This window comes from Felis catus, chromosome A1 (genome assembly GCF_018350175.1).
Source record: "Felis catus isolate Fca126 chromosome A1, F.catus_Fca126_mat1.0, whole genome shotgun sequence".
NCBI lineage: Eukaryota > Metazoa > Chordata > Mammalia > Carnivora > Felidae > Felis > Felis catus.
Window position 1 is genome coordinate 144,090,269 of NC_058368.1, and position 24,137 is coordinate 144,114,405.

The 24,137-nt window shown below is 35.9% G+C and overlaps 1 protein-coding gene across 9 annotated transcripts in view; it reads left to right on the forward strand.

The window, feature by feature from the left end:
• The first annotated feature begins 1,825 nt into the window (after window positions 1-1,825).
• The window catches only part of FAM151B (family with sequence similarity 151 member B), a 53,967-nt gene continuing 31,655 nt past the window's right edge, over window positions 1,826-24,137 (forward strand). For 3 of the 9 annotated variants that reach the window (XM_023257858.2, XR_006601289.1, XR_002744248.2), the window contains exons 1-5: window positions 1,826-2,052; window positions 7,808-7,933; window positions 10,420-10,585; window positions 18,985-19,202; window positions 22,422-22,557. In XM_023257858.2, the coding sequence (XP_023113626.2) occupies window positions 2,028-2,052; window positions 7,808-7,933; window positions 10,420-10,585; window positions 18,985-19,202; window positions 22,422-22,557 (671 nt within the window). In that variant the 5' untranslated portion in view covers window positions 1,826-2,027. The remainder of the gene's footprint in view (window positions 2,053-7,807; window positions 7,934-10,419; window positions 10,586-18,984; window positions 19,203-22,421; window positions 22,558-24,137) is intronic. The other 6 variants (XM_023257863.2, XR_006601296.1, XR_002744249.2 and 3 more) reach the window with 3 other exon arrangements.

The following is a 24,137-nucleotide window of genomic DNA, read 5'->3' on the forward strand; positions in this document are numbered from 1 at the left end:
TCATGCTAAATACTTCAATATGCAGCTCTAAAAAATGGACAGTGAACAGTAATTTTAATTGAGTCAGTAATTATAAAATATATGAAAATATTGACCTAATACCGTGACCAATAGGTGATAAAAACTTTTGAACTGCAACTGATACCATCAAGAAAGTGAAAAAAGCACCTACAAAATGGGAGAAAATATTTGCAAATCATATATGTTAAGGGGCTTGTAGTCAGACTTTATAAGAAATTTTTATAATTCAACAAAAAACCCCACAAACAACCCTATTAAAAATAAGCAAATGATTTGAATAAACCTTTCTCCAAAGAAAATATATAGTCAATAAGCACTTGAAAATATGGTCAACATTATTAATCACTAGGGAAATGCAAGTCAAGACTAAAATGAGACAATACTTCATTTTCCACTTGGATGGCTGCCATTAAAAAAAATCAACAGATAGCAAATATTGTTGAGAATGTAGATAAATTGGAACCCTCATACATTGCTGGAGGGAATGTAAAATGGAGTAGCTGCTTTGAAAAACTGGCAGTTCCTCAAAAAGTTAAACATAGAGTTACCGTATAAACCAGTAATTCTACTCCAAGAGAAATACCTTCCACATACTTCCACACAGAATCTATCCATGAATGCTTACAGCAGCTTAGTCATTAGTAGCCAGAAAGCAGAAACAACACAAATGTCCATTAACTGATGAATGGACAAGTGTGAAATATACAAACAGTGCAATTTTTCTAGGTCATGAAGAATAAAGTACTGATGCATGCTCCAATGTGGACGAAGCTTGCAAACATATGCTAAATGAAAGAAGCCAGTCCCAAAGACCATTACCTTGTAGGATTCCATTTATATGAAGTGGCCAGCATAGGCAAATCCATAGTAACAACAATAAGATTTATGGTTGCAAAGGGTTGGGGAGGAAATGGAAAGCAGCTGCTTTGGGGTGATCAAAATGTTGATTGTGGTGTAGTTGCAAAATTCTATGAGTACGCTGACTTGAACACTTTAAATGTATAACTTTTTTTTTTTTATCATTAGGGAAATGCAAACCAAATACGAGTCAACCAATTATATATCTCAAAGATCTTTTTTTTTTAAAGACCACTGAAATCATTGAAATTTACGGTTTTCTGAAACTCTCGAAATCTTTTTGATTCAGCTAGAGAACATCCAGAGAATACTGAAAGCCTGACTGAAGACAAATTGAAATAATTACAACCCAAGTGTGAAAAGACTAAAAAGATACAAAAATCTGCAGTGCTGCCATTCGTGTTATGCGTAGGTGATGTGTTGTTATCTTAATTTGACAACTGACTGAGTTGTATTAGGGTCACGGGACCCGAAAATGGCAGTGCTATGCTGCTAACTCAGATCAGTCTGACTCTGCCTGAGGTCTTTTTCTAGCTTCAGCGTCGCTGGCGCAAAGTAGGGAGTTGAGGGCAAAGAAGGCAGTGGGTAAGAGAATACAGTTGTTAGTGTTTCCTGAGTGAACACTAGTACAGAAGAAGAGGGAGACAAAACTTGCAAGTTCTCACTTCTAAAATCCTTGTGAAGCAACGCTCATTTTTATGGAGAAATGATTCCATGTCATTTTAGGATGGCACTAAAATAAAAAAATATATATTTCCAACTTTGAAAAATCGTACCCCATGCAAGTGACTTCTTTCAATCTCGGCGTTTCATCCTCTGCCTTCCTGACGTAAAATTCTTCAGAAGAACAACCCGTTTTCCCACTACCTTTCAAAAGAGCAATTCGCGCGACACTTGGACCGCGGACACCGGAGCGGAGACTGCGCGCTCGCGCAACTCGAGCCTCAGTCTCTGCGCGTGCGCACCGCTTCCCGGTCTCCTTCCGCCTCCGACTGGGGAACCTCGGCTCCGGCGCTCTGTGGGCCGTAGGTGGCGGCTCTGTTGTTTACAGTGTGTTGTTTGTTGAGTCGCGTTTCCACGCCACCTGTGACGGTCAGCGGCGGTTGCCCACGGCTCAGCGCCTCCGCGGACTGCGGCCGGTCGTTGCCATGACAGCGACCGCTGGGGGCCCTGGTAAGCGCGGATCCGGCCTTTGTGGGTCCCTGAAGGGCTTCCCTCGATTGGCTCGCCGTCCTGCACTTGCGCGTGGCGCCTAAGGTTGGAGCGTTTTGAGAGACTCCTTTGATAGCACCACTCCCTTTTCCTGATGGAGGTCCACTTCCTAAGTGCGCCCACAACGGACTGGCCTAGAACTTTGGTTCCTCCTGTGGGCCTTGAAAGAAAAGCCGATGGGATGGCCAAGAATAGCAAGAATATTGCACCCTTTCTAAAAAGGAATGCTTAGGGCAATTTTGGGTTCATAGGAAAATTGAGCTGGAAGACACAAAGGGTCTCCACATAGTCCCTATTGGGACACTGCAGAGCCTCCCCATTATCAGCACTTTGTGTTCTTGTGAACCAACATTGACACATCATAATCACCTAAAGTCCATAGTTTACCTTTGGGTTCACTGTTAGTGGTGTACATTCTTGGGGCTTAGACAAATGTATAATGCTTTGTATCCTTCATTGTGGTATCATACAAAATAGTTCCATTGCCCCCCAGATCCTCTGAGCCCACTTATTCACACCCACCTCCAACAACCACTGATCTTATTACCTCCATAGTTTTGTCTTTTCCAGAATGTCGTGTAGTTGGAATCATACAGTATGTAGCCGTTGAAATCATAAAGTATGTCATCAATGAAGGATTGACTTCTTTCACTTAAGAGTATGCATTTAAAGTTCTTCATGGCTTAAGAGCTCATTTCTTTTTAGCACTGAATAATATTCCTTGTCAGTTGTCTGGATGTATCAGAGTTTACACACTTGGTAAAAGACATCTTGGTTGCTTGCAATTTTTGGCAGTTAGGTATAAAGCCGCTGTAAACATCCATGTGAAGGTTTTTGCATGGACTTAAGTTTTCAGCCCCTTTGGGTAGAAATCAAGGAGCACGATTTCTGGATTGTAATGGTAAGAGTATGTTTAGTTTTGTAAGAAACTGCCTAACTATCTTTTAAAGTGGTTGTACCATTTTGCAGTCCCATCAACAGTGAATGGGAATTCCTATTGCTCCACATTCTCACCAGTATTTGGTGTTGTCAGTGTTCCAGATTTTGGCTATTCTAATAGGTGTGTAGTTGTACCTTATTGTTGTTTTGTGTTTCTCTCTCTTTTTTTTTTTTTAATGTTTATTTATTTTGGGAAACAGAGAGCATGAGTGGGGGAGGGCAGAGAGAGAGAGAGGGAGAGAATGCCAAGCAGGTTCCCGGATGTCAAGTGCCAAGCCCAACGTGGGGCTTGATCTCAGGAACCATGAGATCATGACCTGAGCCAAAATCAAGAGTCAGGCACTTAACCAACTGAGCCATCCAGGTGCCCCGGAAGTTTTTTCATCTTAATAAAACCCAGCTTACTCATTATTTGTTTCATGGATGGTGCCTTTGGTGCTGTATGTAGAAAGTCATCACCATACCTAAGGTCATCTAGGATTTCTTATATATTATCTTCTAGGAGTTTTATAGCTTTGTAAATACAAAAATACAAAATCAAATAATTTTTGTGAAGGATGCAAGGTCTGTTTCCAGATTCATGGTTTTCCATGTGGATTTGTCAGTTGTTCCAGCATCATTGTTGAAAAAATTATTTTTACTCCGTTGTATTGCCTTTGTTTCTTTGTCAAAGATCAGTTGACTCTATTTGTGGGTGTTTACTTTAGGGTTATCTGTTCTATTCTATTGATCTGTTTGTCTGTTTTTCACCTGTACCACCCTGTCTTGATTACTGTAGCTTTATAGTAAGTCTTGTTGGGTGGTGTCATCTCTTTGTTCTTCTCTTTTAGGATTGTGTTGGCTATTTTCGTTTTTATGCCCTCCATATAAACTTTAGTTTGTCCTTATCAAACTCAGTTTGTCCTTATCTATAAAATAACTTTGTGGGATTTTGATTGGGATTGCTTGAATCTGTAGGTCAAGTTGGAAGAACTGACATCTTGACAATACTGAGGCTTTCTATCCACGAGCATGGAATATCTCTAATTAGTTCTTTGACTTCATTTATCAGAGTGTTGTGGTTTTCCTTTTATACCTCTTGCACATATTTTGTTAGATTTATACCTAAGTATTTTGGGTGCTAATGTAAATGGTGGTGTTGTGTTTTTCATTTCAAAATCCACTTTTTGTTTTTTTGCTGGTAAGTAGGAAAGCAATTGACTTTTATATATTAACCTTGTATCTTTCAGCCTTGCAATAATCACCTGTTAATTCTGGGAGTTTTTGTGTTGATTCTTTCAGTTTTTTGCATATACAGTCATGTTAATCTGTAAACAAACACTGTTTTGTTTTTTCTTCCCCAATCTGTATAGTTTTATTTCTTTTTGTTATCTTAGTGTATTAGCTAGTACTTCCAGTATGATGTTGAAAAGTAGTGGTGAGGGGGTAGGAATACTGCTTCTTGAGGTCGTGGTTGAAAGTGACATTTACCTGATCCATAATTTCAGTAGATCAAATGCAGAGTAGTTTTGGTCAGTCTGATTCCTCTTGGAATTGGGTGAGAATGAGAAATGCAGACAAATGGGTGTGGTCAAGCATAATTCTAGCTTTTTGTATCCAACCTTTGGAAGCTGGTAATTTGTGTGTCCCTGTTGTTTGACCCCAGAGTTAGAGGTGTTTTAAACCAGGCAGTTCTACTCCACACGTTTACGGTATCTTTTACGTAAACATAATTAGTCACATTAGACATCTTTGGTGACATATTTTTTTCAATGTTAGTTTTTTCCTTATTGTAAACATAATTCATGCTCATTATAGAAAATTTATAAAATATATTGAAGCAGGGGAAAAAATCCACACAATGCCAATAGAAACTTTTTGGTATACTTTCTAATGTGAATAATAAAATGGAGCCACTGTGTCAAGAAGTTTTAAAATGGAGCCAGAAGGCCATTAAGGGGGTAGGCCTTAGGTACATTCTTATCAGGTAGACCCGTGAACTTTTGAACTAGGCCAAACTTCAAATATTCCAAGGACTCTGCATAAACACTTGCAACTTACTACAGTAATGGATTTTTTCTTAGTGATAGCCTTAGCAAGCAATTATGTTTAGCTAAGATTAGTTGTTGTTGTTGTTGTTGTTGTTGTTGTTGTTGTTGTTTGCCACCAACACTGATTACATTTTTTGGTAAACAACACATAGAAGCATTCCCTTTTGTCTTTAAAAACTCCTGACTTTGGTTCCTAGTGGGACACAATTTGGGTTGCTATCCAAACCTGTGCTCCCCAAATTGCAATTCTCAGATTGCAAATAAATGCTTTTATTTCAGTTCTGCCTCTTCTCTTGGTTGACACTAACAATCCTGACTTTTAAGAACACAGTATACATGTCGCCATATGCTGTATGTCTCTTTTTTTGGCTTTCTTCCACTTTTTAAAAATATACAAAGTAGTTTTTTTAGAGCATTAAATTTTAGTGAGTAGAACAACAAACATTTATTATCTTATAGTTCTGTAGGTCAGAAGTCTGAAATGGTCTCAGTGATCTAAAATCAAAGTGGCAGTATGGCTGTATTCCTTCTGGGGCCTCTAGGAGAGAATCAGTGTTCTTGCCTTGCCATCCTCTACAGACTGCTTGAGTTCCTTGGCTCATGGTTTCTTCCTCCATTTTCAGAGCCAGCAATGGCTGGTCCAGTCTTTGTCACATTGCATCACTCTCACACTGACTCTCTTGCCTCCCTCTTTGACTTATAAAGATCTTGTGATTCACTGGACCCACCTGGATAATCCAAGCTCATCTCCACACCTTAAAGTCAGCTGATTAGCAAACTTAATTCCATTTGTCATCTTAATTCCCTCTTGCTGTGTTATATAACCACACTACACAGGGATTAGGATGGGGACATCTTTGCAGGAGGGTGGTCATTATTCTTCCTACCACAGTACCCATACATATTGTTCTCCACTGGGCTTTTTTTTCCCACTTAACATATCTTTGGGATTATATCAGTACATCTAGATTTGCCTCATTCTTTTTAATGGCTGTATAATTTTCCAATTGCATGGATATATCACATTTATTTAATGAATCCACTGTTGATGGGTATTTAGATTATTTTCACTTTTGCTATTACAAACAATGTTATATCAAATATCCTTGTACCAAATGTGTCACTTACCACATATAGGCATATTTATCTATGGCATAAGTTTATGAAAGTGGAATTTCTGGGTAAACGTATTTTTCTTTTTTTTTAATTTTTCTTTTTTAAAAGTCTTTATTGAGATATAATTTCCAAACAATACGTTTCATTTACTTAAAGCATAGAATTCAGTGGTTTTTAATATATCAGAGTTGTGTAACCATCACCACAATCAATTTGTGGTGAGCTGAAATCAAGAGCCGGACGGACGCTTAATGGAGCCACCCAGGCACCCCTAATTCAAATATTTTTAAAATTGCTACATATTTTCTTCTGAGTCTAAAGAGTGTGTGACTGTTGCATATACTAAATAGAACCACATGTTTGGGGCCATAGTGGATGCTATAGCTAACTCTCACCTTTATTCTATAGCCTGATATACAGAGTCGTTGCTAAGTTCCATGCATGTTAGTTAGAACTTCTCTTTATATGTTCCTCCATTCTCTAATCAAAATTTACTTTTTCTCAATGTCTTATTGGAAGTTTCTGCTGGGTATTTTCAGGTTTTTAACTATTGTTAGGCAGAGTTAAGAAACAAATAATTAACAGAAGATATAATCTCATGCAGAAGGAATTTGCAGGCAATTGATAGGCACTAAAATGTTTAAATTAATATACAAGAATTGTGTGGGTAACTATTTTTCTCATTGTTATATTGGGATATTACACAGTATGGAGTAGATATGGATTCAAGTATTACAGTCTTGGTTAACTCACATATTTTAATGCTTAATAGAAAATCTGGATATCCAAAAAGTAGTTGATGGATATGGGAATTATGTATATTTGTACATGGTAAACAAATCTATAAATAATAGCTCAGGAATTTAGTCACTGATATAAATTTTGTCCACATTCATAATCCCAAGGTGTATATGCTTAGATGTATAGCTTAATATTCTAAATTGTTAATATAAATATAGAATGGGGCCTCTGGTGGAGAAAACAATTAAGCTGTACACAGTTTAAAAGGTTTTAATACAGCTTTTTTAAAAGTTTATATAATTATTTTGAGAGAGAGAGAGAGAGAGAGAGAGAGACAGAACCCAAATGCCCATTGATGGATGAATGGATAAAGAAGATGTGATATATATATATACACACACACACACACACACACACACACACACACAATGGAGTATTACTCAGCAAGCAAAAAGAATGAGATCTTGCCATTTGCAACTACATGGATGGAACTAAAGGGTATTATGCTAAGTGAAATTAGTCAGTTGGAGAAAGACAAATATCATATGACTTCATTCATATGAGGACTTTAAGATACAGAACAGATGAACATAAGGGAAGGGAAGCAAAAATATAAAAACAGGGAGGGAGACAAAATGTAAGAGACTCTTAAATATAGAGAACAAACAGGTTTGCTGGAGGGTTTGTGAGAGGGGGAATGGGCTAAATGGGTAAGGGGCATTAAGGAATCTACTCCTGAAATCATTGTTGTGCCGTATGCTAACTAACTTGGCTGTAAATTAAAAAAAATAATAAATTATTAATAAAAAAACCCAATACACAAGATCCTAAAAGAAATGTTTAATTCATAAAAAAAATCCTTTTTTTTTTAAATATAAATGTCATTTTAGGATCTTGGAGTGAAAATATACTAGAATATTTTCTGAGAAATAACCACATCACAACAGAAGATGGCGCTGAGATCATCTGGTATCATGCTGCTAACCACAAGGCACAGGTGAATGAGGCACTGAAAAGTAAGTCAATACAGTTTCTTGTATTCACATTGCATAATAGATTAATTCCACTCTTTTTTTTGGTATCTGGGCATATTTTCAGGTTTCAAAGACTTAGAAGATCAAAGTGTAAATTCTAGGCCGACATAAACATTTTTATAAAATATCTCATTTTGTTTACAAAATGAACAAATTTCCATAATGGAAGGATTTTCTTATTTTCCAGAAGTGGACTTGCCTTTTCTGTGTCTGTTTGAAACTTTCAATGTATTTACATTTCCCTATATACTGTAGTGATTGGAGTAAAATTTTTGAGGTCACTGTTGTATGTCTTACATATTTTTGTGTCTTTCATAGTGTATTAAGGAAAGGGTCAATAAATATTTGTTGAATGGATGGATGAAGCCTTTGTATACTAATTTATAATTAATTTCCTTGGTCAGTATTTATGCTTAGGCTAGAAACTAAGACTTTGGTTTACTAACTCAATCTATAATCATCTGTATCTATATATCTATATCTATAACTATAGATATCTGTATCTATCACTAGTCTATATCTATATATTGTCTATCTAGTCTATATCTAATACCTAGACCTAGACCTACACCTACACCTACATCTTCATATCCATCTATATCTATATCTTCCTTCTTTATAGATGAACATGATAGCAGTTTTTTCAGCCTTTTCCTAAGAAGTACTCCTCTTGGCTGCAGCAGCACAGGAGACTGAAAGCATATAACCAGAGAGGTCTGGGGCATAACTCGAAGTGACCCAGTACAACAAGGAAAATTCCTCAGTCCCAAGTTTTGCTATAAAAATCTATGCATCCTTTGCATCCTACTCAATTGTGTATCTGGATAATGTGTCTGAATATATATTTATTTTATTGTAAAGATACTGTTTTAAATTGTTATTCTTTGTTCCTCAAAGGGAGGAGCTTTGGTTTAATATTGAATCCTTGATACCTAAAACAATACCTAACACATAATAACCACACAGTGATTCTTTAATAAGTGAATTTTAGCAAAAGCAATGCTTCAGGAAAAAAGCTGATTAGTGGTTTCCAGGAACTGGCCAGAGCAGAAAATAGGGAGTGAATGCTAATGGATACAGGGTTTCTTTATGGGATAATGAAATTTTTCTGGAATTAGATAGTGGTAGTGGTTGTACAGCATTCTGAATATTCTAAAAATCACTGAATGGTAAGCTTTAAAGGGTGAATTTTATGGTATGTGAATTATATATCAATTTTTTTAAATGGAAAAAAAAAAGGTGAAACTTCTGTTTACAGACAATTGGTTGTATATGTAGAAAATCAAAGTTTCTTCAGATAAATGATTGTAAGTCATGAGTAAATTTAGAAAGTCTCAGGATACAAAGTCAAAACAAAATAAATTTTAGTTCTATGTAATAACTAAAAATTTAGAAAAATCTTTAAAATTTTCAATTCATAACAGTCTATGTGGAAATCTTTTACTAGAAATAATCTAATTAAATATGGATACTTTACTTTTAAGTGTGTTTTAAAAATGCTGATGGAAAGTCATTTCCAATTGCTGGCAGTCTGATGTTGACCTGGGAAGTTTTCATAGGCTACTTAGTGTTCAGATAATGTCCTTTTTTACATTCAGTTTGGTAAAACCAGAGAGCTAAGTTTTATAGTTTGGGCATGCTCTTCACAAATGCCTTTTTTAAGCCATGGCTAGTTTCGTAAATTCTTGTTAGTCCAAAGGAGAGGAGACAGACAGCCTCCTGCAGACATGCATGCTGTCTTTAACTGGTTTTCTCATTTCTTCCAGAATATTTAAATGTAGTATAACTATTATTAATAGAGCTGTTTAACTTTGATTAACCTGTAAAACTGGGTTTTTAACAATATCTATGACTTAAAAAAAACAAAGTACAGGAGGAGAAATGTAAAAGTACCACCTGGTATTACTCTGTCAAAACATCCAGATCACAGACTAATGATCACAGGCTAATGTTGTAACATTTCAGCATGTAGATTTTAAACACATTCATTTTAAAAGATATGTTTGAAAAAAATGGAAAACATTTAAGTCTTTTTGAGAAAAAAAATGTGTTTTTTTTAAGCCTTGAAAAAAGCCTTTGTAACACCTTTAGGAAAAGTTTGACTATAATAAATATCTGTAGTTTCTAATTTGAGGAATGAGAAGATAAAAATATTATTTTTATTCTCAGAAACGTCAGCAAACACTTATTAATCTTTGTTTGTATGCTCATTTTGCTATGTCCTGGGAAGAAATTAAATACTGTAACAACAGTGTAAGAGCTCTATGACATAGGGAAAGGCATTTAATTCTTCACCACCTGTTTGCTCATCTGTGAAATAAACATGTAAAGGCCTAGCACTTAGTACCTGGCACTTAGTAGTTACCCAGTAAATGTTAGTTTTTATTCTCCTCAACAGGCTCCTGAACATGACATCTTCTGCAGTCCTTATTTTATCAGCATTAACTTAAGTTCTTTAATTTGGACAGGTCCTGCTCACATGATAGAGGCTGATGTCCTTCTTCCAAGTGATGGATCAGAATATAGCCAACCAATCATGGCCCATCCTCCTGAAACAAATAGTGATAATACTTTACAGGAATGGCTGACTGAAGTTATAAAAAGCAATAAAGGCATCAAACTGGATTTTGAGAGGTATTTGTATAAACATTTTCAGTTTTTTAGTTGTTATAAAATAACAATGGAAAAAAAGGATTAATAGCATCACATATCTGTGCTTGACTAACTAACTTTAAATTGAAAATAGAATTGTAAACTAATATGTTTCAAGAATGGACCTAAGACCCATTGAGTTGTTTGCTAAGATTGTTTCTTGGGAACTCTTTGAAGATAAAATTAATTTTTACAAAGGAATTTATCATAAATTACCATTGTGATAATAGAATGGTAAATTTAAAATGCTACTTTCATTAAAAAGTGGTCTGAGACAGAGTTGGCAGTAGTTTGAGTAGTTAGTGCATATCCTACTTGATTTATATTATATTTGTATATGGGGAATTATCTAGAAGTCTTCAATAACCCAAGAGTTCTTTAAAAATAATATTTGAAAGTATTGATAATGAAGGGCAAGATTAAGTGTCATTTCCTTTCCTGTGGCTATCATGGGAAATTTTACTTTTATGCCATTTTGGCTATATAAAAATTATAAGTAAAGCCAGGAATGTATTGTGATACCACAAAAGCTCACCATAAACCCCATGAAGGCGACTGCTAATGAAAATCTAGGGTTTGTGGTAAATATACCTTATCTCTGAACAATATTTTTAAATGGAATTTTCTTAGGAAATTAATGATTTGGAAATCTTACTAATAGAATTATCAATATGACTCTAATCATTTGTTGTAGGGCTAAATGTACCAGTAAACTTCATTATACTGTTGGTGAATGAAAGAGCTATATTAAGATCTTAAAGTTTTTAGAGTGGTGAATGGCCCAAACTCTATTTTATTGACAAAGAAACTTAGTCCCAGAGAAGTTAAATGATTGACCCAGGGCCAATAGCTAAACTTGACAGCTGAGCTAGGATGAGATCCAAGGTATAGTGTTCTCTGTACCATGAAATAAAGCATTTGATCTTTAATGTTTGGTGATTCAGAGTTTTAGCACTCTTTGCCATTTCATGTGTATGTTTACTATTGCCCACTGAATTGTTCTCTCTAATATATTCCTTGGTTCTTCACCAGTCAGATCAACTGATTCATTCCTAGCAGCTATCCAAAAGGGCTGAGGCACTAAAAAAAAGATTTTTCAAATTTTTTGGTCATAACGTATTTGAAGGGGAATGAATTTATGGACATTTATAGTGTGTCAGATGTTGTTCTAAGAGCATTAAATGTGTTCATTTATTTAGTCCTTATAACAATCCTAGGAGGTAGCTTATTGCTATCATCCTCATTTTCTTGATGAGGGAACAAAGGCAGAGAAGAGTAAGTAGCCTGCTTGTTGCACATAGTAGGAAAGCTACCAGCCTGGCTGAAGAGTTCACACTGTGAACCGAAACTCTGTACTACCTCTGTAAAAGTAGCTGAATAACCTATTAGTTAAGTTTTACTAGTTCTTATTATATGCTTTTAAGTTATTCTGTTTGGTATACAAATAATAATTAAATATTAAAATTTTATGTGTAAGTTTCCTATAGAATGTAATTTTAAATGGTTTATTGTGATTTTTGTGATTGATGATTTTTATTTTCTCATCCCCAATTTCTAAACAAAGTTAATAGGTAAATAGGTATGATACTCAGAAGTTTGACTTACAAATAACTTTTTAGGAAAAAAACCTATCCTGTAAAAACAAAGTTCATATTCTTCCCAGGAATTTAAATAAGTACCACCAAAGGGAAATTTTAGGTGGTATACTGATCAGAGCTTCCCTCTTCAAGTGATCATCTTGGCCAGCCTTTGTCAGGTTTTGTTTTTTAAATATATGAAATTTATTGTCAAATTGGTTTCCATACAACACCCAGTGCTCATCCCAAAAGATGCCCTCTTCAATACCCATCACCCACCCTCCCCTCCCTCCCACCCCCATCAGCCCTCATTTTGTTCTCAAGTAGCCTTTGTCAGTTTTTTATGAGACACTTAATACATGTTAGAATTGAGAATGTTAGCCACTGTTATTTCTAATTAGAATTACATGGTATTGCCAGCGTTACCTTGATTTCAAAAGCAAAGACCCCACTAAAAAGGAGAACTAAAGACCAATTTCCCTGATGAACATGGATGCAAAAATTCTCAGCAGGATACTAGAAAACAGAATCCAACAATACATTGAAAGAATTATTCACCATGATCAAGTGGGATTTATTCCTGGGCTGCAGGGCTGGTTCAATATCTGCAAATCTATCAATGTGATACATCAAATTAATAAAAGAAAAGATAAGAACCAGATGATCTTCTTAATAGATGTAGCAAAAGCATTTGACAAAATACAGCATTTCTTGATAACCCTCAAAAAAGTAGGGATGAGGGGCGCCTGGGTGGCGCAGTCGGTTAAGCGTCCGACTTCAGCCAGGTCACGATCTCGCGGTCCGTGAGTTCGAGCCCCGCGTCGGGCTCTGGGCTGATGGCTCGGAGCCTGGAGCCTGTTTCCGATGCTGTGTCTCCCTCTCTCTCTGCCCCTCTCCCGTTCATGCTCTGTCTCTCTCTGTCCCAAAAATAAATAAATGTTGAAAAAAAAATTAAAAAAAAAAAAAAAAAAAAGTAGGGATGAAGGAGCATACCTCAAGATCATAAAGTCTCTATATGAAAGACCCATAGCTAATATCATCTTCAATGGGGAAAAACTGAGAACTTTTCCCCTAACAGGAACACGACACTACTGTTATTCAACATAGTGTTGGAAGTCCTAGCCTCAGCAATCAGACAACAAAAAGAAATAAAAGGCATCCAAATTGGCAAGGAAGAAGTCAAACTTCCACTCTTTGCAGATGACAGGATACTCTTACATGATACTCTACTCTCCTTTTGGGAAAACCCAAAAGACTCTACCAAAAAAACTTCTGGAACTGATACATGAATTCAGAAAAGTCACAGGATATAAAATCAGCATTCAGAAATCAGATGCATTTCTATACACCAATAATAAAGCAGCAGAAAGAGAAATCAAGGAATCTATCTTATTTACAATTGCATTGAAAACCATAAAATACCTAGGAATAAACTTAGAGGTAAAAGATCTGTATGTTGAAAACTATAGGCAGCTTATGAAAGAAATTGAAGAAGACACAAAAAAAATGGAAAAATATTCCATGCTCATGGATTGGAAGAACAAATACTGTTAAAATGTCGATATTACCCAAAGCAATCTACGTATTTAATGCAATCCCTATCAAAATAACACCAGCATTCTTCACAGAGCTAGAACAAACAATTTTAAAATTTGTATGGAATCATAAAAGACCCCAAATAGGCAAAGTAATGTTGAAATAAAAAACCAGGGGCTCCTGGGTGGCCCGGTTCATTACTCGTACAACTTCAGCTCAGATCATGATCTTGTGGTTCATGGGTTCAAGCCCCGCATCGGGCTCTGTGCTGACAGCTCAGAACCTGGAACCTGCTTCAGATTCTGTGTCTCCCTCTTTTTTTGCCCCTCCCCTGCTTGTACTCTGTCTCTGTCTCTCAAAAATAAATAAATGTTTAAAAAAAAGAAAAAAAGAAAACCAACCTAGAGGCATCACAATTTCAGACTTCAAGCCATATTACAAAGCTGTAATTATAAAGACAGTATGGTACTGGCACAAAAACAGACACATAGATCAATGGAACAGAATAGAGAACCCAGGAATGGACCCACAAATGTATGGCCAGCTCATCTTTGACAAAGCAGGAAAGAATATCCAATGGAAAAAAGAGAGTCTTTCAGCAAATGGTGTTGGGAAAACTGGACAGTGACACGCAGAAGAATGAACCTGGGCCACTTTCTTACACCATACACAAAAATAAACTCAAAATGGATGAAAGACTTAAATGTAAAGACAGTAAACTATCAAAATCTTAGAGGAGAAAACAGTCAACACCTCTTTGACCTCAGCCACGGCAATTTCTTACTACACACGTCCCCTGAGGCAAAGGAAACAAAAGCAAAAATGAAGTATTGAGACCTCATCAAGATAAAAAGCTTCTGCACAGTGAAGCAAACAATCAAGAAAACAGTCATTGCAAATGACATACCAGATAAAGGGTTAGTATCTAAAACCTATAAAGAACTTACCAAATCCAACATCCAAAAAACAAAGAATTTGGTGAAGAAATAGGCAAAAGACATAAATAGACTATTTTCCAAAGAAGACATCCAGATGGCTAACAGACACATGAAAAGATGCTCAACATCATTCATCATCAGGGAAATACAAATCAAAACTACAATGAGATACCACCTCATACCTGTTAGAATGGCTAAAATTAACAACTCAGGAAGCAACAGATATTGCAAGAATGCAGAGAAAGGGGAACACTTTTGCACTGCTGGTGCAAATGCAAACTAGTGCAGCCATTCTGGAAAACAGTATGGAGTTTCCTCAAAAAATTGAAAACAGAGCTACCCTATCACCCAGCTATTGCACTAGTAGGTATTCATCCAAAGGATACAAAACTGCTCATTCAAAGGGGCACATGCATCCCAATGTTTATAGCAGCACTATCAACAATAGCCAAAGTATGGAAAGAGCCCAAATGTGCATCAACTGATGAATGGATAAAGAAGATGTGGTACATATATACAATGGAATACTACTCGGCAGTGAAAAAGAATGAAATCTTGCCATGTGCAATAACATGGATGGAGCTGGAGTGTTTTATGCTAAATTAAGTCAGTAGTAAGTCTGTCAGAGAAAGGCAAATATCATATGATTTCACTCATCTGTGGAATTTAAGAAACAAAACAGATGAACATAGAGGAAGGGAAGGAAAAATAAGATAAAAACAGAGAAGGAGGCAAATCATAAGAGATTCTTAAATACAGAGAACAAACTGAGGGTTGCTGGAGGGGTGTTGGGTGGGGGTGGGCTAAATGGGTGACAGGCATTAAGGACGGCACTTGTTGGAATGAGCACTGGATATTATATGTAAGTGATGAATCACTAAATTCTAGTCCTAAAACCCTTATTACACTGTATGTTAACTAACTTTAAAAACATACAAAAAACAAATTTACTGTATGGATGTACTTTAGAGATACCACCTAGAATTAGAATCATTAAAGACTGAATCTGAATATACTAAAATAAATTATTACATGGTATTAGTAGATTAACTGGGAGAGATGTATAATTTTGTAATATTTACAAATTTGTTACATGTTCCAGGCTAGGAACATGGTATGTTATTCTTTCAGGTATACATTATATATTGCTGTTGGACCAAGTTCATCCTCAGTCTTTTTTTTCTTTTTTTTTCCAAAAATGTTATGACTTTTCCTTGATATTTACTCTTCCAGAAGAATCTTATATTTATTTTATTCTATTTTAGAGAGAGAGAGATTGTGGGTGGGGGAGAGGGGCAGAGGGAGAGAGAGAGAATCTCAAGCAGGCTCCGTGTGGTGCTTGCTACGGGGTTCTATCCCACAACCCTGGCATAGCTACTGGAGCCGAAACAAAGAGTTAGATGCTCTACTGACTGAGCCACCCAGGCGACCCCAGAAGAATTTGATAATTGTTTCGTCAAATTCCAGAAAATAAAAAACTACAACAGCAAAAACTTTTATTTTCCTTAGTAAAATTTTATGGGTTTTTTAATATAGGTTTTGTTTTTCTTATTTAAATTTCTGATAAGGGAAAGTGGCATTACAATAATCTATATTAGCAATAATTAAAATATTTACATATAAAAAAGAATACATGTATTAAATTCTTGTTTCATTATGTTCTGTGTCATAGCTCCTTATGGTTAACTGCACAGTGCTTTGCACATAGTAGACACTTAATATATGTTGGTGGATTCAATCTTGGGGAGAATATGCTGAGATTGGATATTATCTGATGGGAAACCATTATTCAACAGCCCTATATTATTTTACTAAATTGAGAAAGCCTAAGACTCTCCCTCCTGAATATAAACTAGAAATTAGTGTTTAACCCAACCTCCACAGACACCAGATTTCGTAAGAAACCAGAATTCTTTCTGGAAAAAGAGATGTTGCCAGAGGTACATAGATTAGGTTTTCCTTCAGATCCACCCATGAAGAGCAGAACCCCACAGTAACTTGGCTTCTCCTGTAGGCCTTGAAAAACAAGCTTTGGAGGCGCAGCTGCAAGTTGCTTGCTACCAAAAATAGGGGTGCCAGATCTCAGAATTGTGGTTTTAACATGGCCCTGATACTATTTAAGGCAGAAAGCATTTAGGACAGAGAAATGACAGTCTCTAAATTAAAGTCTGCTAGGACCAGCGTTAGAGTTTATTAATCCACTAAAATCTAGGGCCTCCATTTCAGGGCAAGAAGAATAAGCCAAAAGAAGCTCACAACATGGGGGCAGAGTAAAGAAAGACTGGGGGCTGGTTTTCTCTGGTTTTAATGAACAGTATCCTTGCTCACTAATTAATTGGACCTAATAAATAATGAAGTTATCAGTTTCTCCCATTACAGTAAGAGGCCTGAAAGGAGTGAGGTGAAGAATGGTAGAAGTATAGGCAGGAGGAGTCCAGTCCATTAAGAAAGTTGTAATGTGAGGAGAGGGTACTGAATGTTCTTCCCTCCGACAGGCATTTCCCAGAATCTTAGCCTCCCATTGTAGTATTCACTAAAAGCTAATTTTCTTTTTAAATTTTTATTTAAATTCTAGTTAGTTAACATACCTTGCAAAAATGGTTTCGGGAGTGGAATTCAGTGATTCATCAGTTACATGCAACACTCAGTGCTCATCATAACAAGTGCCTTCCTTAATGCCCATCACCCATCTATCCCATCCTTCACTCACCTCCTTCCATCAACCCTCAATTTGTTTTGTCGTTAAGAGTCTCTTGTGGTTTGTTTTCCTCTCTTCTCTTTCCCCCCCTCCCCTATGTTCATCTGTTTTATTTAAATTCCACAGGTGAGCAAAATCATATGGTATTTGTCTTTCTCTGTTTGACTCTTTCATTTAGCATAATATACTCTAGCTCCATCCACGTTGTTGCAAATGAGAAGTTTTCATTCTTTTGGATAGCTGAGTAATATTCCATGGTATGTATACCACATCTTGCTTATCTATTTATCTGTCAATGGACTTTTGGGCTCTCTCCATAGTTTGACTATTGTTGATAATGCTGCTGTAAACATTGGGGTGCATGTACGTCTTCGAACCTGTATTTTTGTATCCTTTGGTAAATACCGAGTAGTGCAATTGCTGGATCATAGGGTAGTTCTATTTTTAACGTTTTGAGGAACCTCCATACTGTTCTCCAGAGTGGCTGCACCAGTTTGCATTGCCCCGAACAGTGCATAAGGGTAAAGCTAATTTTCTTAGAAGCAAACTTAAAGGTTCAGAAGAGATTCAGAAGTATAAGTAGTGTTGTAGTTCAGTAAAGTTTTATGTATATATAAGATATATATATATATATTCTTAAATATATATATTCTTAAATATATATATATTCTTAAAAAGTAAAATTTATGTAGGCTGATTGAAACCTTACTGTTTTAAAACCTATAGATGTCAGAATGGATGTAGAGAAGAAAAGAGTGAAGCTGCTTTTTTATTTAAAAGTAACTAAAATATAGTTGTCTCTAGTTTTAAGAAAAGATGCTTGTTTTTAATTTATTTTTAAATGTTTATTTATTTATTTTGAAAGAGAGATGGGGAGAGGGCAGAGAGAGAGGGAGAGAGAGAATCCCAAGCAGGCTCTATGTTGTCAGCACAGAGCATGATGTGGGGCTTGATCTTACGAACCATGAGATCATGACCTGAGCTGAAATCAAGTCACATGGTTATCAGACTGAGCCACCTAGGCACCCCCAAAAAAGATGTTTATGAAATGAAAATGAAATCTGTAAAAGTTTTAAGAAAATATTATAGTTTTACACTTTGCAATCAGTTTTAGAAACATGTTTATGCATCCAAATTTACAAGAATACGTGAAGGAAAAGAGGCTCTTTTCTCTGAGGTCATGAGCCAGTATTAAAGACACAGTGCTTGGGTACACATTAGGTATTTTAATAAATGTGAATTTTCAGATTATAAGTGTATCTAATTTTAAATCTTATTTATACATTCTCTTATGAGTGAATATTTGTGTATTTTCTGAAATTATTTTATACTGAGTGATCCTAATACAGAGATTTGAAACCTCAGTCTATCTACAAATAGTGACATTATTCGTACACTTATAGTACCTTTCAGGTACCTTCATGAATAGTAAGTATAAATCAACATTTTGAGATGTGGAATATGTTAACTTTCCCCTCTGGTTCTATGTGATCTTTGAATTTATTCAATTTAGGCATTATTGTATTATACTTTTATTAGGAAGTTGAGAACATTGAAAACAGTAGTCTCAAAGAACTTCTTTTTATTTTTACTTTAGGAATGTATCTTATTGACAGCAAACTATATTTTTAGTCTAGCAGCTGTGGAACCATCCATGATGCTCCTGGAAAATGTGAAGAGGCATCTGCAGCGTCCTGTGTGGATTAATGCTGATATTCTTCCTGGTCCAAATGGAAATAGCAGAGTAGTGGATGCAAAACCTTTTATAGACACAGTGACATCCTTCTTTCCAGATGTGACGTTTTCCCTGGGTTGGACAACAGGATGGCATCCTGAGAAAGTCAATGAAGGTAATAATTTTTAAAATGTATTTCTTTTTGATCAAACTAAAATCTACTTGAAATATAAAAATAACACTTCTCAGTATAAAACCAAAAACTTATTCCACTCTAAGAGCCTAATGGAGAGAAAGGTCTGGTCCTAAAGGCATCTGTATGACTCTTCTTTCTTTTATTTCATATAGACACTGCATTCATTGGTGATATTCTGTTACCAAACTTCAATGGGAAATATTTTTTTACAAGGTCTAGATTAACAAAAGCTGCCTCTTTATAAATTTTAAACACACCCTGAGTTGTCTATTTGAACTTGGAAAACATAATATACTCTTTACCTTGGAGCAAACTTCCTATGTCAGATGAAAGATAAAGAAGTAGTAACAAAAACTTAGCCAGTGATATGAGGCCAGAAGCAAGGGGAGTGTGGTTGAAGAGCACAAGTTCTGTTCTGTAGACAGTGGGAGGCCCTTAAAAGTAGTTTGCTAGAACTTTGGCACCCTCATGTTCTCTTTGGTTGGACAGGGGAGTGAGAGGCCATGAGACTCTCCTCTAGTCCAGTCCCTTCTTTCCTTTCACCTTTTCCCTTCAGGATGGACCTGACATTCAGATTATTTTCCCTGGTTGAAACTGACTATGCTATTTGGGTTCATCTTTCTATTTCTTCATATATACCTAGGTAGTGATTTCCAGATAAACAGTTCTCAAGAACCATGAGATCAGGACCTGACGGGAGATCAAGAGTCAGATGCTCAAGCAACCGAACCACCCAGGCGCCCAGAGATATTAGTCTTTATCCTGTGTTCAGGGCATTCATTTTTTTACTTATTTGCATTTATTGTTTTCAGATGTTAACTTTTTAGCCCAACGTAAGATTAGAGTAACTGCTATCAAGTGAGTAGTGACATTTAGGTTTAACCCCCTGGTCCAACAGTTAATAAGATTGAGAGAAAAAGCAATATGCTTTAACTTAATTCTAATTCTTTAATTCATTTTAATTTTATTAATTTCATTAAAGAATATTGCTTATAATTCAAAGTGTTTAAATAAGGTAAACTATAAACAGTTTAGTAACTTCCTTACTGATTCCAATTCCTTTTATCACTGTTTAGTATAATTCTGGCTTAACCTGATCCTTGAACTGAATAATACCATATCTGGGTTTGAAGTCATTGTGGTGTTGAATGTCTCCAGGCTACCTTTCTTTCACTGTCCTCTTGTCATTACCAACATGCACTTTATGCTCCCTTACTTGTTATTTCACAGATTTAGAAAAGAGAGTTAAAAGTTTATAGTCATGTAAATATAGCTTTTGTTAGCAGTCCCTTTTTCTAATTAAAAAGATATAGGGGCACCTGGGTGGTGCAGTTGGTTAAGAGTCTAACTGTTGATCTCAGCTCAGGTCATGATCTCACAGTTTGTGAATTCGAGCCCCACATCGGCCTCTATGCTGATGGTCCATAGCCTGCTTCAGATCCTGTCTCTCTTTCTCTCTGCCCCTTCCCCACTTGTGCTCTTTATCTGTCTCTGAAAATACATAAATAAATAAAAAAAAATTTAAAAAACGATAGTTTTTCATATTTTTCAGGAAAGCAGAACTTTCCCCTTTTTTCATAAGGAGTTTAGCTGCTAAACTAACATATTTACCTAGGCTTTCTGTAAAATGTTCCTATATTGACCAATACTTTTTACAGCCTGCTTTTGATAGAGTTTAGTGTTATTTAAAAAATAGAAACATTTTTTCTGAAGCTTTTATAAATAGGCAAGTGTGTTTTCCACAATGTCTTTTTTTTTTTTCCAACGTTTTTATTTATTTTTGGGACAGAGAGAGACAGAGCATGAACGGGGGAGGGGCAGAGAGAGAGGGAGACACAGAATCGGAAACAGGCTCCAGGCTCCGAGCCATCAGCCCAGAGCCTGATGCGGGGCTTGAACTCACGGGCCGCGAGATCGTGACCTGGCTGAAGTCGGACGCTTAACCGACTGCGCCACCCAGGCGCCCCTCCACAATGTCTTAATAAGATTTAAAATGCATGTATAAAAGTCATTTTTACCACTATTTCTACTTTAGGTAAAATGTGTAAATAATTTGGACTAGCCAAAAAACAACCATGAAGATAATTATTACTTAAAATTTTTTAAATGTTATTTATTTACTTAGAGAGAGAGAGAGAGAGAGAGCATGCACAAGTGGGGAAGGGGCAGAGAGAGAGGGAGGAAGAGACAATCCCAATCAGGCTCCACACCACCAGTGCAGAACCCAGTGTGGGGCTTGAACCCATGAACTGTGAGATCATGACCTGAGGTGAAGTCAGACTCTTAGTCAACTGAGCCACCCAGGTGCCCCGATAATTATTAATTAAACGTCTAGTACCTAGCAGCTATCTTTCTCTTGGAAAAGAATACTTAATTACACAATGGAAAATATAAGTTTATAGAGACTATTAATGATGCAGAGATACCTACGGGAAGAGCTTTCGAATCTTTAAGGTATAGTGTCAAAATTTGCTTTTTTTGTGCTTGAGAGATTAGTAAAACCTTTTTTTTTTAATGTTTATTTATTTATTTTTTTAGAGAGAGACAGAGTATGAGCAGGGGAGGGGCAGAGAGAGAAGGAGACAGAATCTGAAGCAGGCTCCAGGCTCTGAGCTGTCAGCACAGAGCCTGATGTGGGGCTTGAACTCATGAATCGTGAGATCATGACCTGAGCCGAAGCTGGACGCTTAACTGATGGAGCCACCCAGGTGCCCCATAAAACCTTTTTAATATTTTAATGTTTTGTTAAATTTTCTCTTGGTCACTTGTGGCATGATTTTAGAATTAATTTTTTGTCTACATTTTCCACTGAAAATTTTTTCATGTATTAAGTGGTTTTTTAAGTCACTCTGTATCCAAACGGAAATTTTTATAAATTATCTGAATTTACCTATTTGTAAGTAATTTAACTTAGTTTCTTATTTTTTTAATAAGTTTTATGTATTTATGTATTTTGAGAGAGAGAGACAGAGTGAGTGGGGGAGGGGCAGAGAGAGAGGGAGACAGAGAATCCCAATCAAGCTCCTCACTGTCAGCAGGGAGCCAAATGCAGGGGTCAAACTCACAAAACCTGGAGATCATGACTTGAGCTGAAACCAAGACCCATAACCAACTGAGGCACCCAGGCTCCCCTAGTTTCTTATTTCATGACTTTCAGTATTCCAGTTAGAAAAATGGAATTTCTTTCTTTAATTTCAGGTTACAGTTGGACAATGGTGAAAGAAATGGAATATATATGTAAGGACCTAAATCTGCCTGTAACATTTCCTGTCAGAGCAGCATTAGTTAGGCAGTCTTGTTCTCAGTTACTCTGGCTGTTAAAGAAATCAAACAGGTATGTATAAGTGTAACAATGTAGGATGTGCATGTGAGTGCATGTGTAAGAGAGACAGAAAGAGGATGAAAACTGATTATGTAGACAGTGTGTATGAGAAAAAGATTGAGAGAAAGAATGAGCCCCGATTGTGAAGCAAGCAGATTCCCTCACTAGAATGAAACTCTCAGTTAACCTTAACTTATATAACATCATGTCTTTCACCTATGTTCCTTACCAAAGTTTTTGAACACAGTAGGTGCCCAGTAAATGTCCTTTTTTAATGATGTTATACATTCTCAAAAAGTTGTAAGAGGATAAAATATTTTCTCTTTGAATTCCATCCTAATTTCACAAGTTTTTTCTGTATCAAAATTTTATCTTTTTAATATGTAATAAAAATTAGTTGGACCACTATTAAAAATTAAAGTATACTATAAAGATACAAATATTGAAACAACTTTGATACTATCTTTTTAATATACTTGTCAGTAGAACAGCAGGGAAAACCCAGAAATAAACCCAAATCTATCATGGAACTTAGTTTAGGAGAAGCTGGCATTTCAAATCATTGGAGTAAAAGTTTAGTGTAGTGTTGGGAAAATAGGCCAACTCTGCAGCAAAGACAAAACTGGCACTGCTCCTTAATCTTTTTTCCACAGTAAATTCCAGGTGAATTAAATACTTGAAAATCAAACATTAAATACATAAAGAAAAAGCGTGATGTTTTATATAGTTTCAGAAAGGAGAAGACCTTTCTTAATAAGGCACAAAATCTAAATGCTATTGCTGACACAAAGTTACCAGAGAGAGAACTCTAATCCATATATATTTTAAAAAATAGAGTTTTATTTGAGCCCAAATTAGGACAGCTGCCTGGGAAACACAATATTCACAGGGAGGAAAGTGCTCCAGAGAATGAACATGTTTACAGGGTTATATACTTTTTAACATCTTGTAAAAGCTCAAAAGATTATAGATTAGCGTATAGGCAGGAATCATGTGTTTTAAACATCATCAAATGCAGGGAGTAGAGGCATTGATCAATATCTCAAGGACAAGATGGTTTTCCTTTAGGCTGCTCATTTACAAAGCAGATGTATAATGCATGCCTGGCAGGCCATAAATCAGGCTTTTGGTTTGAACAAAGTTTATGTACAGTCATGCTGACTTAGAAGGAAATTTAAAATGGTTGCCCTTCAGAGGCCTTTAGAGAGTTTTTCCCTTCATAACTATAAAAGGAGAGTTTGATACATTTGAATACATAAAAATGGAAAGATTCTGGTAAAACTATCCTTGATGCATACGTTAGACTGATGTAAAGAATTCTAATAAAGAATTTTCCCAACTCATCCAGAAAAAACTCAGTTTGGTAATTTACTATATTAGAGTAAGGGAATCAGATACTCATACATTAAAGAAGTATTCACATTCCTGTGGATAGTGAATTTTTACTAAATACCTTTTCAGTTTCTGTGAAAATGATCTTGTTTTTTTCCCCAATATCTATTAATAAAATAAATTATGGCACTATTTCATAATATTGAATTATCTTCACATTTCCAGAATAAACCCCATTTGATCATGATATATTCTTTTAA